Here is a 17,060-nt window from a genome sequence, read left to right as displayed (position 1 = left end):
GCCTCATAGTGTGTCAGATGTAGAGATGTAGGAAACTGTACTGTACAGGAGATGTAGGGAAAATAGAACATCCACTGGGGAATCCAATTATTTCCCTGCTAAGACAATATGATGCTTGTTGTGTGTGTGATCCCCAGTCTAGTTTATAGTGTGAGTGTTGAAGTGAGATCAGTGTAGGAGCTGTTTGACTACCCAGACTCCCTCCCTCTTTAATGTGCTTTTGTCATGACTGTTCTGTCTTGTAAATGTTTAAATCTCTCTCCACAGCCTTTTGCATGTATGCTTGAAAAATATACGTGTGCCACATATGCAAAGAGCACACTATCCTGTTTGTTTCTCTTTCAGAAATAAGGTTAATTGTGTTTTAAATCTTCTGGCATTCAGTGCAGTTTGAAGTTGATTGATAACAGTATTTTGAACTGCAACTAAATTAACCCCATTTCTGAAAAGGTGATATTTTCTAAAATCCATCCCTTTGGATGGTCTCCTTTCAAATGCATGACTAAACAGACCTGTATTCCTCAGGACAGAAACTGCCGACATGCCTGCTACCTTGGTGTCACTCCGTCTCCCGCTGTGCCCTGCACTGTTGGGTCCAGCCTGCTTTTGCTCTAGAAAGCTTCTCCCCATTACCCCAGTATCATGTCTTTTCGATTAAGTCATGCTGTGAGCTCTTTTTCAAGCTCTTTTGCACCTTGCTGTTTAAATTCTTTGTGCTGGGTGCATGAGATCTTATGATGTGTTCTTTTCTTTTCCTTCCCCCTCTTGCTTTTTTTCAATCTACCATCTCCTTTCTCTTTCTGCTTCCCCTGCCCTGTCTTGTGTGGCTCAGTCATTGCTTGTCCCAGGGAAAAGTCCCAGTAAATATGGACGCCGAGGCAGTGCCATAGGGATAGGAACAATAGAAGAGGTTCATGTATAATTCTCCCTTCTTGTTTACAATTTGTGTCTTTACTTTTCTACTGTCTTTTCATGATGTAAGCCAGAAGCTACTCTGTTTTTTATTTTTAGATGTTCCTGTTCACAGTGATTTAGTGGCTCTGATAGGTTTTCAGATATGTTGATGTAATAAGGTATAAGGACATTTGTTTAGTTATGGTTGCAATTATAATTACACTCATATAATTCAGAAATACAGTAGATACACCCTCTTGCTTTTTTATATTATATTATGGGCGAGAGGGAAAGATCCATCATGGACTAAGGGATGTTATAGCTCATGTACTGTACCTTCATATAAATCTTTCCTGTAATGTTAACTGTTTTCACAGGTAGATGATTTCAGATGAATATAGTGGTGTTGTTTCATTCTCTGCATTATAACCAAACACAACATATTAGGGCCTCATGCATGATTTCCTTCACTTCATTTTAACACTGTAAGAGGAAAGTAAGAAATTCTAAAAGAAATCTGTAAACAGACTCCCACTTATGTTCTCATACACAGTCACACAGATGAATCACAGTATATTTTAAATTAGAAAGGTAACAGACATTTTGAAAACTGAACAATTAACTCAAGAATCTAACCATTTAACTTACAAGTTACCATTACAAGTTGATCATCCAGGAGGATGCTTCTAAAGGAGAAACACAATAACTTGTTTTCATTAGTGATAAGTCAAAATTATATAGAAGTATATAGAATATAAAATTCCTGCCAGATGCCATTATGTATTTATAAAACTTCATATTTGTTTATTACATACATTTTCTCAGGATTTCCTGAGCCACAGTTTCTTTGCAGCATATTTTCACATGTAGACACCTTTCACTTCAGTGCCCTACTGTGTCATGTGCTAGAAACAATTTACACTGTGGCTATGAAAAAGTCATAGTTTTTCTGTAGTGTGCCTGATATTCCTCTCTCCAACCACCATCAGTCTCTGATCATTCCTGGGAAAAGTCCAACCAGGAAAAAGTCTGGGCCCTTCAGCTCCCGCCGCAGCAGTGCCATTGGCATCGAAAACATCCAGGAGGTCCAAGAGAGGAGGTGAGAGGACAGAGCAGAGCTGATCAGCAGGGAGTGGGCAGCAAAGAGAGAATAGTGTCGTGGCAGATGGAATCAGGGACATTAAAATGAGGAATTCTGCTATTAGAAGATACACTATACAACGCACAAGCTGTTGTTGTTGGATAGTAGTTTTAATTAGGAAGATTAGCTATGCTTTATAATTTGTTGAATAACAAAACACTAAAATTTTACAGTAATAATATTTTGCAACAACATTGTAACACTTGAACATGCTTGAATACTGGTTGTGTTAGGCTTCAGTTTGTGTAATATTTGGGATGCAGCATTTGATCTGTGTGTCTCTGTAGTAAGGAAAAAGTAGTTAAACAACAACTTACTGGTCTGTGACAGTTGAGAAGCTGTTTCACTGCTTCTTAAAACATTACATTTGTACATTTACAGTATTTGCATTTCTCAATTGCTCTTTGTGTCCTGAAGCCGGGAGGTATCACCCAACACCCAGAGGACAGCCGACAGCAGCCACCTGTCACAGGAAAATAAGTCAGACAACTCCTCCAATCACAGTTCTCCAGAATTTACTGCTACAAAGAACAGGTGACTATTATTTACATTTATTGTATTATAGTATATTGTATTATAGCACACTGAGAAGTTATTTCTGCTGATTGATTCATTGGGTAGATGCATGCATATAAATAGCTCAGTAACAGCGGCTCAATTACATGGCTGATTGCCTTCACAGTCGAAGCGTTTTATCCCTTTTAATGCAACATTTTGCAGCCACCTAATTCACATTTTCTGTTTTGCAATATCAACATTTGGTTTCAAATTTGATTAAAAAAAATAGCTTGTTAAAGGACACTCCCCATCTCAATCTATAATAAAGTTTTTATTGGTCATGTTGATGTAATTGATGTTGATGTAAAATAGTAATTAATTGATGTTTCTGCATCTTTGTATATAGTGTATATAGTGTTAGCCTGATATATCTCAAATTAAGTTTTATCATGACTTTAGGGCTGCACCTTTCTGCTGTAGATATGTTGGAAAATTGTTGATATATCCGTTTTTATCAGCATCACCCAGCCTTAGCAAAGGATAATTAAAAGGATTGTTTTAAGTACCAGGCACCTCAAAAGATTACCTGGCACACACTTGCACCACTGTGACTTTGCCTGAAACTGCTACCAGATGGAACGGGGGAGGGGCTGTGAAATGTAAATCATAAATTAACATTTGGAAGGAAAAGTAATAAGTATAAAAATTAAAACATTTTGACTGTGTGATCCCTGAATAAATTTGGTGTATGACAAATACAGGTTTTTGTGTGGTCAGAGTGACCCAGGTGTGTAGTCTGGCGATGTGTTGCAGGGCTCCATCCATCCCTGAGGCTCAGGACCTTTCCCGCTCTTCCTCCAACGCCAGCAGCTTTGCCAGTGTTGTTGAGGAGCATGAGAATGAGCAGGAGGCTGAGTTGGAGTTTGACACTGGACTGGTGGGTGGAGACAGGCAGAGCAGTGACATTATAATCAAAGTGCACATGTATAGTATGTGTCTTCTTCAAAACCACAACAACACAGTGGTGAGAGTACAAATACAGGGTACCAGTGGTTATGATCATGCTGTCTGCTTGTCCTTGTTATATATTACTGGTGAAAAGGGGAATAGTTCTAATATCTTTAACCACTCCTGCAGGAAAGTGTGTCTTGTGCTGCCCCACTCAAGAGGGACTCATTTGTGTACAGCTCTGGGGTGGAGGACAGCGTGTGCAGTACCAGCCAGGGAAGTTTTCCAGGTGAGTTTAGAAAAAAAAGGACTTGTATTATTGGGTCAGTGATAGCCTAAAGGTGACTGACCTTTTTTTTTTTGTTTTTTTTTGTGGCTAAAACAGCTGGTGGCGTTATGTGCTTGAATTTAAGTATGACACAGATCTCTCACCTTTCCTCCCAGCAGTTTCTCGTCTTCAGCAGCAACTGGATGGCATGAAGACAATGGAGTCAAAAGGAGCAGATGGCCGGTCCAAGATGGAGCGACCCCAGCAGGAGCACAAGTTCTCAATGGTGAAACAGAGTATTTGGCATCAGTCATTAAATAACACTCAGATTGATCTTAGTTGATTGTTGAGTAGAAAAACAAATGACTACATCCAGCTCTGGTATGAAAACGTATACTTTTGATCCGACAACAGATATCACCTTATATTCTGGGAAATTGGGATATGCCATTGTTTTATTTTCTGACGTGTTACATACTAAACAATGCACAAATATGACGACCCACAGTAGCAGCATTAAAAAGCTGTTCTTAGTTCCAGTCATGGCTTGAACACACCTGATCTAAGTAATCAGCAGTGGGTAGAGCAGGAAAACAAACATGGCAGTGGCCCTCAAGGAACATGGGTTGTTCACTGATGTACTACCGAAAAAAAAGGGGATCACCTAATCAATAGGCTTCACCTTGCGGTGATCAAGAAAGTTTCTAAAAAAGACAATCTACATTATAGTTTTTCTATAGTTTTTGAAATATTACAGATTAAACTGGATTGACTGGCAAGTTGACATTCCTTAGAGCCATGCAGCTAGAATAATTAAAACCAGAAGAGACTGATTAATCCATAAGGTAAATAATCATAAGTTGCAGCCCTTCTCTGATGTTTTCCACTTCTGTATTTGCTGATGTTAACAATTTCTCTCAATGTTCTCTCCATGTCTATGTGCAGAACTGTTAGCCACCCATTGTGTCAACATCCATTTTCAGGTTAGACATAATGTTTATATGTTGGACCTATTTAATAACAGTATGACACTGAAGACACATTTTCTTTTCTTTAAGAAATCCTCACTCAGCTGCCTCTGCCTTGTATCTCTGTAATAATTCATTTTTATCTCCTCTGTCTCAGCATTCCCATAAGAGGCATCCTTTGCCGAAATGACCCAAGGGCAACTGAACTTCATCACAGAAGGAAAGCACAGTTAGAAGCCAGCTGAAAATACTGACAGGAAAGACTGTATGACATGAACCTGCTTCCTGGACATGTTCCTATCTGTCACCCTGATTCCAGCACCACGCAAAGCCCTCCTTGAATGCCCAAGTCACAGAGAAAAAAACCTACACACCCATGCACCCAATATCACTACTGGCTGTCATCTGTCAGCTGGCCTAGGAGAATAAGTCTGCCGACATGCTCATTCTACAGGCTGGTAAGCTCAAACACCCGATTCCTGCTGAAAACACTCAAATGTGTGTCCTCGGTTAAAGATGAAGAATGAACAGGGTTTTAATCATGTGACTGAAAGAGTGGTGAAAGAAGCTGAGACAGATCAAACAACTAGTGTTTGTTTAGCTTGTCAAACAGTGCTTCTATGGAGAGAGTTGCACTAGAGGAAATGTTTTTTAATCTTATCCTCACATCCCACTGTGATATTGTACATGTGGTTACCTATGATGTACCAGGTGTGTGTGTATTTGTGTGTGTGTGTGTGTGTGTGTGTGTGTGTGCTTGTCTGACAGGGCATGTTTTTGTGTTTTACTGATGATCTGTTCTTCTGATTACTCTGCAGTAGATCATTGTATTTTTCTTAATGACAGCTTTGGTAAATCTGTCTTGTTTTGGTGGAGGGTATTTCTGTCATGCTTTTGTTGGTGGCTGTAAAAGCATCATTTGTCCTTCTCCTAAGTGGCTGAAGGGCCAAATATACCACAGAAAATGTGTCTGCAAATTTTACATTCAAAGTCTGGTTGTATCAGAGTGAAAAAAATCTATATTTTAACATGACTGTAGGCTTTATTGATACTGTATAATTAGAATAAAAATCAGAATTACTGTAGTGCCCCCAGTCAGCAGCAGGCATCCTTAAACCACAGGACTGCGGTTTAGACCAGTGTCTCTGTCACATGGAACTTGTCGATTTGATGTCTATGTACGAATGTGTGTATACAACACTACTGTGCACAGTATAACTCTGCTTGCCAAAAATCTCTCCTCAGTACAGTCATTGCCATGGTTTATATAGAGGTGATGTGCCTGTGATTTGTGTTTAATTAAAAACCAGCCAACATCTCCAGATGCAGTGCACATTGCTGATAGAGAGCCACAGTTTCCTACTTTATTTGTAAAGTGTAATGTGTATGTGACCCGAGCACTACAGTTTCAGCATTACTCTGAAATGCTGGCCTTTTGAAAAAAGCTGATTTGTTGTTGAATACAAATTACACTGTGACTCGTCTTAAAATTACCTTTATGATTGTGTTGCTTGAGCTGCTTTGAAGCAAGGTCATATTTAATGGCAGCTGGCTTGAATGTAAAACTTGGCAGACGTATTTATTTGTACATATCTGCTCTGATGAATGATGATACTGTGTTGTGTCCTGACTACAGTAAACCTGTGTCTGAAACAGCTCACCTTTCCTTCCATTTGTTAAGAAGGAAGCAACCGCTTTAAAGAATTCTTGTTTCAGTCATTTAACTGAAGTGGACATGAGCTTTACTGAGTGTAGTGAATTAATGTCAGCATTTACAGCAGAGCATATGAAGTGCGCCCTCTTGTGGCTCTGTATTATTATACCACATTACCACGTGGTACCATTCATCACAGGACTGGGAGTGAATCTTCTATGTGCTTGATTCAAATGATTGTATTTCTGGTCTTCTCTTCAATAGTCTGCTTAAGTCCTTCTTCAAAAGACTTGTTTGTAAATAGTGCTTTTCATCCTTTTGGTAAATGAAGCCAAAAAAATGTTTAATAAAGATGATGAAGCATACAGTGAATCATACCCCTGTGGTCATTGTTTTGCAGAAGTATAGATTACTTGGAAAAATAATGACTGATTTAAAAAAAAAAAAAAAAAAAAAGAAGTGCTTCATGATTTTAAGACAGATAATGTAAGAGTTTGAAAATAAACATCCCTTTTCCAACCCTAAAGTTAACTCAAGTTTCTATAATTTTCCAAAACAATATAGTGTGTTAAAAAACAATCCTTGATATATGTTTAAAGTTATAGTTCTTAAGATTTTCAAAAAAAAAATCAGATCCTGTTTTTGATTATGATTACCATTCCTATGAAATGAAACATGCATGTAATACTACACTACTGTTCATAGTATGTCAAAAGAGTCAGGAAGTGTAATACAACTAATTGCAGTTGTTTAGTGGTCAAAAATGCATTTAGAAAACAAAACAGTTGTAAACATCAGTGGATAATATTTCATTTTTGCATTGGACTAACAGAACCAGGTGGAGCAGAGATAATACACTCTGTATGTTGCTCTTGTATTGTGTGGAAAGCACACCCAGCATGTAACCAGAGTGCAGCAGAAATTAGTTTTGACCAACAAGACGTTTTGGCATCGATAAACGAACAAAGTTGTTGATTTTGTCATTTCTAAGAAGCTCAACAAGTGCTTGATGCTGTAATAAACCACACTTCATTGCAACAGAAACCACGGGTGCTGCCAAAGCAAAAATGACTGAAGTTTCGAGGAAAACAACTTTAACTCATAATCATCCACTGTTCAGTTTTCATTCACAACTCCAGGTTCCACCATCTGAAGTCAAATGGTTCCCTGAGGACATTGGAGCCACAGTGCACCTCTCCCAGCAGTTTGTGGTAGGAGGCGAAGTCGTCAATGAATGTGCAGCGCAAACCCAGGCCCTCCATCAGAGAGCACATCTCAGCTTCCAAGGCACAGCAGCCATTCACTTTGGGGCCAAAAGGCTTTGGGATGCCAAGATTTTTCCCCAAAACAATCATGTTCACCTAAAAAAAAAATGTGACAGATCTTCAAAAATTGCAAACAACCACCACAAGTCTCAGTAACATGTCTATTCAATTCAATTCAATTCATTTTTATAGCACCAAATCAACAATAAAATCATCTTTAAAATCCAACTAATTGCGTATAAGCTGCACTTAGCAACTGTGAAGAGAAAAAAAACTCCCTTTAACAGAAGAAACATCCAGCAGATGTTCGGACAACCATCTGCCTCGACTGGTTGGGGTGAGTGGAGATAGAAGAAGAGAGGAAAAAAATAACAGCAACAAGAAACAACAAACACCACGTCTGAACACACCATGTCAGGGTAGAACGCCAATGCTCTGTACTCGTCCTTGTTGTTCACCAGCTTGAAGAGGATTGGCAGGTCAATGATGTCCTCATCGTCCAGGCCCAGCTCTCGCTTCAGTACATCCCTGTTCCAGTCAATACAGCTCTGGGAGAGAGAGTCAGGAAAAACATGTTTGAATCAGTTTATGTATAATTTGAACTTTAATTTTAACTTTGGGATATTGTACCCATGCTTCAAACACAAAGCACTGTGGACACCCCTTCTCTAATTAGTAGTTCCAGCTGCCTTCACCACATCAGTTGCAAACCGGTCCCTGACAATGAAGCATAGAACTGTGCAATTGCCAATAGCAAACAACTGGTCACAAAAAATGGGCTCTACTGCAGAGTACAGTGACTTTCAATGTGGCTTTGTCACAGGATGCCATCTTTCCAAAAGTTTGGCCTAATGGAGTTGCTATGGTCAACTATAAGTGTTATTACAGTGAAGTGCAAACAACACTGTGAAGCTACACAAGCTCTTAGAGCAGGACCACAGGATTGCTGCTGCATGACGTGTTTGGGAGAAACCCTTTGCCACTGGAAACAATGTCAGCAGAAGTCTAAGAGGAATCATCCAGTGATGCCTCCTTCTGTACCTGGCTTTCTGACAGTTGAATCATTATGTGGCTGGATGTCTGGAGAACACTTCTACCTGAATGAATGACTGTAGAGTCCAGTGTATGGTCTGTGTCTGTTTTTCATGATGCCACAGCACCCTAATGTTATCCACATCTAACAACTTTGGAATGAACTGAATCATTAAGATTATGCCAGGCCTTATCGCCCAACATCAGTGCTCACACTCACTAATGGTCTTTTGGCTGAATGGGAGCAAATCCCTGCAGCCAGGTTTCAAAAGACTGTGGAAAGCCTTCCCACAGAGTGGAGGCTGTTACAGCTGCCTGTTTAATCCCCATAGTTTTTGGATTGAGATTTTTAGCAATTTTTAGCAATTAGCAATTTAGCTGCATCATTTGTCTTTCATCATCCTTTCTGGGCTTGAGTCTTACCTTACAATGCCACTCACCTGTACGTAGTTATTCTGAGCTTGGAAACCGTTATCACCAAGAATTTCATCCAGTGTCACTGGTTCTTCATCTCTCAGACCTTTTGGAAGAATTGCACAGACTGAATTTTAAGAATGAAATGATAAATTTCCAGCGTAACAATGATCAGACAAACAGGCCTACCATCAAACAGTTGGGCTTGTCCGTGACCATCAGCCTGTAAACCTCTGAATAGTTTGTAGGCTGCGTCTGGGCTTGCCAGCAGCAGCCGGAAGCCCTGTAAACAGACAGAGAGGAGACAAAGATAACACTGGCTGTCGCATATTCTGAGCGCTTATCTGATCCGACAATATATGGAACAGCATTTCCGTATCAATGAGTAACAGCTGCAGTCTTCTTGTCTTCCCACTTTGTTATATTGTGCTGTAGCAGATTTTGTTGACTCTGTGAGGAAATGTTTACCTTTCTGTCTGGCGCAGGAACAAAAGTCATGAATTCATCCACATGGCCAACTTCGAGCCAGTCAGAAAACAAAGCAATGGGCTCCTGAACCTTCTGAGCCCACAGGAAGTCTTGAACTACTTTGGTCATGTTGCGTCCTTTAGTTGCCCTTAAAAAAAAAGACAGAAAGGCAGGTATGTTGTAATAAAAAAAATTACAACAATGAAATTAATTCATTACTCATGAAAGGTTTTTTCTCTAATTTCTCTAAACCTGTTGAAAACTCACGTAGGGAAGGCCACTCCAATGATGATTCTGCCAAGTGGGTAGTATTTTCCATTCACGGTAACAGGAGGACTAACCTCCAGATTACCAAAGGAGTCCAGACTGCTTACATCTTTATGGTGGGCCACCCTCGTCACATAACCAAAGTCGGGGCCCTATGGACATGAAGTTGATTAGGATAACACGTTAAGTAGTGCCACGTTCAATTTCCAATTTCTAAAAGCATTTGAGTCTGTCTCTCACCAGTAACTCATTAAATGGAAAGTCCATAAGACTTCCATCTCGAGGGGAATCCAGTACAACGGGAAACCGATGATGAGGTGAATCGATGTAACCAAATTCCAACTCATCCTAAAAAACACACTACATAAGTTGTACAGTATTTATGCTGTCCTAACATCTAAGTTCTTATCAGAGGTTTAATGATAATAATAAAAAATGTTCTCTTTTTTTGTATATGATGTGAAAAAATAAATGAAAACCTAATCTTGATTAAGGACAGTGGAAATGGCACATTATTGCTTAGACAAAACTTAAATCTAAATGAAACTGTGACATATTTAGTTTTCCTACCTGTATCCAGCGATCGCCTCTGTTCATATTCTCACTGCAAATCTTTAGCTTGTACCCACTCTTTGCAACAAGGTTCCTCATTCCTTTCAGGAACTTAGAGTTATCTGATGTACTGGAAGGTAATCACAGACAGTCTTGTGTAGGTTTCCCACCATTTGGAAATGCAAAAACATCTGACATTGCATCGTTTCCTTGGTAGTATGAAAAAAATAAGGGTAACGTATATCACTAGTTGACTCATGTTGTCAGCGTTCTATTATTCATCAGTCTCACCTGCAGACAAACACCTCTAAGGGCTTCAGGGTGTTGGGTGTCATGATCCAGGGTGCCACTCTGAACACAACTTTGTCTGTGAAAATGGGCCTCTCAGGGATACCCTGTCAAAATATGACAAGCTCCTGAGTACTGCACAACTCTTTGTAAAGTTATGTAACAACATATTTTCAGATTCAATCTAATTTATGTTCAGTTGTGTTATTATCTAAAGGTCCACATACTAAAATTTGCTTTCCAATTTCATCAGAACCAGTTTATATAAAATACAGAATAAAAAAAAGATGATTAAATAAAACAAGGAACTCGTGGTAGAAGTTAAAATAAAGATTGTGGATGCATGTTACATGTCTTACTTCACAAATGGGCTCTAATAGACTGAGGTGGATACTGATGAGTCCATCAAAGTCTTTGTCGGCAAACCTGAGGCCCTCAACATAAAACTTCATCTCTGCTACACCTCCTGTGTAAGGCAATTCCTGTGACAGTATCTGACTGCTCAGCACCAGTGGATAGTCCTTCCCAAAGAAGTTGGAGTCAGATTTCTGCACTGATGCAACAACAACATAACAAAACTTCAAATGCTGAGGTGTTTTTGGAATAAGGGGGAAAATAACATTAGTAAAAAAGGTTTAAACATAAACAGATTGAAACAGCAGAAAGGCTTAACTGGCTAAATTACATCTATGTTACATCATCTGTTGCTTTCATCTTTACTCACAGAGAGCATTGTTCACCACATTAAGGGCTCGCCTCCTGAAGACTCTGACGTTCTCCGCGTCACCCTGAGAGATGTGCATGGTGAGCTTGTAGCCATCTGGGAGCTTGGCAGGACCCCTGGTCCGCAGGACCATGGGTGCCATGTCCTTCAGATCTGCACATGCAGAGTCAAGTGAATGTAGTTCAAACATGTAATATGTCTGTGACAGAAATGTACCTTTGTCTCTAGTGCTGAAGCTTTAAACTGTTGTCAGCATGTGGTCATATATGTTCATAAGAATGTACATGCATAGAAACCTGTGTTTTCTATTGCATTTCATTCCATACTGATTTTTCCAGAGCAAAGTAATTTGAGAGGTGTACTTTATCACTCCAGTGTCTGTGCTCACAGAGGTCTTAAGATTTGTGTTTTATCAAATTGATTTACCTTATCACTTGAATAAAAAGCTGACTTTGCAAAAACCAGATAGTGTATCAGTAACCTTTTAATACTGGCAATAGTACTAAGTAAGTTCATGGTACAGAGGGATGAAAGAGAGCGTTCACTGTTGAATGAAGTGGTACTGATGCTGTTTTACCGGACACACTGGTGATACAGTCCTGCTCGCTGTCTAGTCTCTTAACATAGGTCCGCTCTGAGTCACAGTTGACCAGCAGGATGGCTCCATGCCCATTAGGACCCCATTTCCAAGAGCTCTACCAAATTTGAACAAATCAGACATAAATGAACTTGCTGGAAAATTGAAGTTTGCTGGAAAATCATCAGAATATAAGTGAATATGTGTTTAAATAACGCATACATAGAAGGACCTCTGCCTTGATGGAAAAAGTAGAGAAAGTTAAATTATGTGAAAATTTCACTAAAATGCTGAAACAAAACATCACATCTCTGATAGCAGCCTATTCAGGCTTGTCCAGAGAAATGATCTTATGCATAGTAGGCAGGCAGAATGATAGATTTACACAACCTAAATTTGAACCAGGAGTATTGTAAAATGATGAAAATGCAGTGCAGTTTATTCCAAATATTGAACGCTTTTCATTTTGTTTAACTTAGCATGTTATTGTTTATATGAAAGTGACAGAAAATTTCTCATTTTATTAGTTGTCAGACTTTGCACTGCCATCTAAAGATGAACTATCTTAGCTCACCTTATTAGGGTTGTTTTTCTCCACAATGCCATCTCTGTCTGCGTCCACATCCAGAGAGATCTCTGTGTGACAGACACATTTTGTTCGGCTGAAATATTCCAGATAGTGCCTTTGAGCACAGTGCTGCCACTGTTTTCAAAAAGGCTGCTTATATACATTTCTGCATCACAGTTTTGTAAATTGCTGTGTACATGAATCAGTTACAGATTACACCAAATACATACCATTCAGGTTAAAGTAAGAATCATATTTGGAATTAGACGTGCATTTAAACCCACCACAAATGCTCTGGTAATATGCTGAACACATGACAACTTTGTAAACACATAACACATAATTAGTTTTAGTTTTTAGTTAATTTAGCATTTAGTTGTTATATGCTCTCTTTTCTTTTCATTAGAGTTAAATGCATGCTGTTTTACAGTGTTTTAACTTACCAACAGCTGTCAGGTGCATGACTGCTTTTCCCAGCACCTCTTTATTCTTCCCATAGTACCAGACAGACAGCTTAGAAAATAAAGGCACGTGTCATTTACATGCATGAAATGACAATGTTAGGTACTATTTTTATGGTAAAGCCATTATAAAGAATAAAAGGATTTTTTGGGATTATGAGGACTATCTGTTGCAAAGGAAATGCTGTAGAGCTCTGTTCAGTGTATAATATCTCCTTTGGCTAATTGAAGAGGAATAAATCATTATTAGCTATAAGATAAACGTATAGATGCTGGAGGGTGTGCTGACTTTGATATATTTCCAGCTTAGCGTACTAAAGCTAAATTATAAGACTCCTGCAGTGACTGCAGACGATTTGCTTAAGTCTGATTTTGTGTGAGTGGTTTGGTTTCTCTAGTTAAAATATAAATACAATATTAGCACAGTGTTTCAGGGAAACTACTGTACACGCAAAAAAAAAAAATCAATAATTATTTCATCTGAATAAATTATATTTTTCACGACTATTTCTGCCCACAAACTTGACTTATGTTACTAAGCATGCATTTCATTTTCTCATTGTTGACCAGTTCATGTCCTGTAACTTTATGACATCACAGTCATATTTTTATGTCCCACTTTACCTTGCTTTCATTTTCAAATTGACTGGCATGGGTCATGTTGATGAGCAGTACTGAGCTTCCATTGAGAGGGATGGGAGAGAAGTCAGGAGTAACCTTAGGCGGTGGGCTGATGCTGTACTGAATGTCAGGAGTGCACTTTACTGAGAAGAACGTGGAGGTGGGAGGGGCACTCCTGAGAGAAACAAGACATTTGATGTGTGTTAAGGCTGTGTTTAACTATACCATGCAAACATACTGTAGCAAACATGCTGTAGGTGTGTAAGAGTAGGCATTTGCTTATATATACAAGTGAAGAAGAGGAAGAGGTTTAACTCAAGTAGGCTAGTCACAAGCTCATATTTCGTAACAGGTGGCCAACCAAAGTAGAAGCTGTAGTCATTCGAATCTTTTATTTACAGCAGCAGGTCTGGACCTCCCCTTCTTAAAAGTTTTTTTTTTTTTTAAATACTTCTTAGAAAGTAAAAAGAAAACAATAAAAGCAAAAAAGGGATCACCATGTCTCTGTCTTAAATGCAACCTGACGCTATTCTTGGTATGAGTCTCAGGTGAAGACATGCATCTATATTCTGCCTAAGGACAAAGACATCTGATACGCCCACATTTTAGGTTGGCCAGCTATTTTTCAGTAATATCATTACCAGTGGTTTGTTTATGTTAAAGCATGTAAGCTTAATCTTTGAGACCTTATAATGAGTCCCTTTGCATGACAAAGCCTCTAGACTGGAGAGCCTTTTAAATTGCATCAAACTTTTATTTCTGGATATTTGGAAAAACCTCACAGAGCCCCTGGGGGGCTGAGCTGTGAGCTAGTCTCCCACTCTGGTTTGTTGGTAATCCAGCTTTGCTTTGCTGTGGTGTGTAGGCTGGCATTTGGCAGAATTTATAGCCTACATTTCTTTGGTGCAACAAAGTCTCGCCTGTTGACAGTAACAACAGAGGGCTGTTAATTCTGTCCAGTGCACAAAACACAAGGTCTGCCACCACCAGGAACTGCACACTAATGGCACCTTCCCCATAGTTTTCTTATGCACACAATTGTCAGTGTATTAGGTACAAAAGGACCATGAAATTGAATAAACAACTTTCTAAAACATTCTAACCTTCATTAAATTAGTAATTTACTACAGTTTTAATGTATTAGAGTGCATTACTTTAGAATAAGAATATCTATAGGAATACCTACAATTTATCTTAGCTTATCTTACCATATTCTATCTTTTTAAATTGTCCTTGAGTGTATGTAAAACAGATTTATTTTAAAGTAAATCAATTGTACCTTTAGCTATGGATGCTAAATTTTGAACTAATTCTCTACTGACCATATATTAAATTAAAAATACAACAGGACATATCTGGAAACTGCTTTTCATGCTTTGATTTTCTCTTGTCTTGATTAAGTTTTGTTTTCACTCTGAAGCTAAATAAATAAATAAAATAAAATAAAAATAGTTAAACTACAACTAGGTCAGAGTGCAGCTGCCAGGGTGTTAACAGGTGCTAGAAGGATATAACACGTTTTGTTTTCTTTGCATAGGTTGCCAGTTTGTTTTATGATTGATTTTACTTATTGCTTTTACAGTCAAGCTAGGGCTGGCCTCAATTTACATCACATATTCCCTTATGAGAGGGCCCACACGCAGCCCATCCCCTGAGGCGGTTTTATACAAAACACTTTGTAAATCATGTTTTGGAAAGGTGCTCTATAAATAAACGTTATTGTTATTATTATTATTATTATTATTATTAAATGTTTCATTAATGTGAAAACTAGACTTAAACTGTCTAGTCTCGATTATAACATCGAATATAACCAAAGTAACAGAAAAGATTATGGCAACTGCCCAAATGTCAAGCGCAGCCCAGATGACTGGGTGTGTGTACGACAACGGGTTGAACGACAACTTACCTGTTCAAGTTGACATTGAGGTCTGAGCCAACAACGCACAAGACGCTTGTAATTTTGTCATAATCTACTCTGAGAGTCCGTGGATGAATCATGGTTGCAGTCCAGATAAACTGGTAGCTACGAGCAGTACCTGCAACTGGTCCGCGAGCAGGAAGTCAGGACGCAAACTGTCAGGGTTGAGCTGAACAAGTGATTATGAAGGCAGCAGGTAGTTTAAGCTTCGCCTTTGCTTATTGGTCAGCAAACTGCCGACCCCTCCCCACACCCACCTCTCCGCCTAACTGCGTGTCATACATCTCTTTATTTCTTATCTATTATTTCTGTTTACTCATCCCGTCTGTATTATGTTATAGCCTATTCATTTTTCCACCTACTGAAAGAGGAAGTGTTCGCATTTAGCGCCGACATAAAAAATACTGTTGGTGAATTAATTAATAAACCATTACAGCCTAAGTAACAGTAGGTTAGTTCTGTCTTTCCCGACACTAGATTACTGAAATAGATATCCTACAATATCCCTGTGGATGCACGCATGCGCAGTCACACTGTAGAGTTCATACCTCACTTCACCAAAGCTTCAGCAATAAAAATAAGTTAAGACAAACACTTGAAACTGATAAGCCTCCCCCCTCTTTATTATGGCCACCTTTTATAGCATGTATGTATGTTTGTCCTCCTTGCTTATTTCCTGAGCAATCGATGATCGCATTTCAGCTTACCTGTTCAGGTTTGTCTTCAAAGGCGTGCCAATAACACAGAACAAAGTCTGTGGTTTCTCTGTGTCTAGACGACATGTGCTGTTATATTCCGGGCTCTTCATTCCCTTCTGGGTAGTAGAAGGTACCTTGGTTTGGGATATTTGTTGAAACATCGATGCTGATGTTCGCTTCGGACTGATGAAGGTTTCTTCTGGATCTGTTTGTCTGTGGTTCCTCAAATTATTTTCTAGCTTGTAATTTGATAGGAGGGAAAAGTTAGAGGCTCATCAAAGACAGCCAGTGGCAGAGAGTTTATGGGATAATCCCTTCAGGTGAAGGGTGCGGTGTATGTGGGTGTGGGTGTTATGCTTGTTTGTTTGTTTGTTTATTTTTCAGCACAACCAGTAACCAGCTTCCCAGAAACGCGCTTCCCTACAAACACCGACTTGATAATATGTTTGTGTTTGATAAGCACTGCAGCTATGAAAGGTGCCGAAAATTTATTATTGTTGATATTAAAACTACTTCTATTTATTATAATAACCACATATCCTAACCTCTAGGAACGTGCTGCATAACTTTTCACATGACAAATAGGCTATTATTTCATTTAAAAACAGTCTATACACGTAAAAGTATCCAGATCTGTTACACAGACCCTACAATACTACTTAAAGGCTCAGTTCCAAACTTTCAAAGCACATAAAGAGGAAAATCACCTCCACTAACTACAAGGACGTGATTTACTAATTCATACTAGAGCAGTATTGATAATAAAACTACGGGAAAAACAGATTAGACGAACGTCCAATCAAATTGGTGCAAATATTTGACAGACTTGAATC

At 38.9% G+C, this 17,060-nt stretch overlaps 2 protein-coding genes across 8 annotated transcripts in view; one reads left to right on the top strand and one right to left on the bottom strand.

The window, feature by feature from the left end:
- Positions 1 to 6,743, top strand: part of rap1gapb (RAP1 GTPase activating protein b) — a 74,935-nt gene extending 68,192 nt beyond the window's left edge. For 5 of the 6 annotated variants that reach the window (XM_026306396.2, XM_026306395.2, XM_026306392.2 and 2 more), the window contains 7 exons: positions 1,884 to 1,993; positions 2,453 to 2,569; positions 3,329 to 3,470; positions 3,671 to 3,770; positions 3,926 to 4,035; positions 4,695 to 4,732; positions 4,875 to 6,743. In XM_026306396.2, the coding sequence (XP_026162181.1) occupies positions 1,884 to 1,993; positions 2,453 to 2,569; positions 3,329 to 3,470; positions 3,671 to 3,770; positions 3,926 to 4,035; positions 4,695 to 4,703 (588 nt within the window). In that variant the 3' untranslated portion in view covers positions 4,704 to 4,732; positions 4,875 to 6,743. The remainder of the gene's footprint in view (positions 1 to 1,883; positions 1,994 to 2,452; positions 2,570 to 3,328; positions 3,471 to 3,670; positions 3,771 to 3,925; positions 4,036 to 4,694; positions 4,733 to 4,874) is intronic. The other variant, XM_026306393.2, reaches the window with a different exon arrangement.
- Positions 6,744 to 7,108: 365 nt separating this feature from the next.
- Positions 7,109 to 16,495, bottom strand: padi2 (peptidyl arginine deiminase, type II). Of its 2 annotated transcripts, none has more exons than XM_026306398.2 (16): positions 16,237 to 16,495; positions 13,612 to 13,783; positions 12,970 to 13,039; positions 12,533 to 12,594; positions 11,959 to 12,076; positions 11,382 to 11,534; positions 11,017 to 11,210; positions 10,661 to 10,764; positions 10,388 to 10,499; positions 10,058 to 10,165; positions 9,818 to 9,969; positions 9,551 to 9,698; positions 9,272 to 9,365; positions 9,109 to 9,188; positions 8,047 to 8,184; positions 7,109 to 7,732 (listed from the first exon to the last, which is right to left on the bottom strand). In XM_026306398.2, the coding sequence occupies exons 1-16, from the start codon at positions 16,386 to 16,388 to the stop codon at positions 7,499 to 7,501; spliced, it is 2,091 nt and encodes a 696-aa protein (XP_026162183.1). In that variant the 5' UTR covers positions 16,389 to 16,495; the 3' UTR covers positions 7,109 to 7,498. The 2 variants fall into 2 exon arrangements, with proteins under 2 accessions (XP_026162183.1, XP_026162184.1); XM_026306399.2 differs by lacking the exon at positions 16,237 to 16,495 and adding an exon at positions 15,518 to 15,727.
- Between the last annotated feature and the right edge of the window lie 565 nt (positions 16,496 to 17,060).

Source organism: Mastacembelus armatus, chromosome 5 (assembly GCF_900324485.2).
Source record: "Mastacembelus armatus chromosome 5, fMasArm1.2, whole genome shotgun sequence".
Lineage (NCBI taxonomy): Eukaryota > Metazoa > Chordata > Actinopteri > Synbranchiformes > Mastacembelidae > Mastacembelus > Mastacembelus armatus.
This window is presented reverse-complemented; position numbering and strand designations above follow the sequence as displayed.

Coding starts and splice junctions, on each gene's coding strand:
- padi2 (XM_026306398.2), bottom strand. CDS start 16,388: ATGTTTCAACAAATATCCCAAACCAAGGTACCTTCTACTACCCAGAAG. Junction 12,595..12,969: donor CATGCACCTGACAGCTGTTG/GTAAGTTAAAAC, acceptor TCTGTCACACAG/AGATCTCTCTGGATGTGGAC. Junction 9,970..10,057: donor TTCCATTTAATGAGTTACTG/GTGAGAGACAGA, acceptor TCATGTCCATAG/GGCCCCGACTTTGGTTATGT.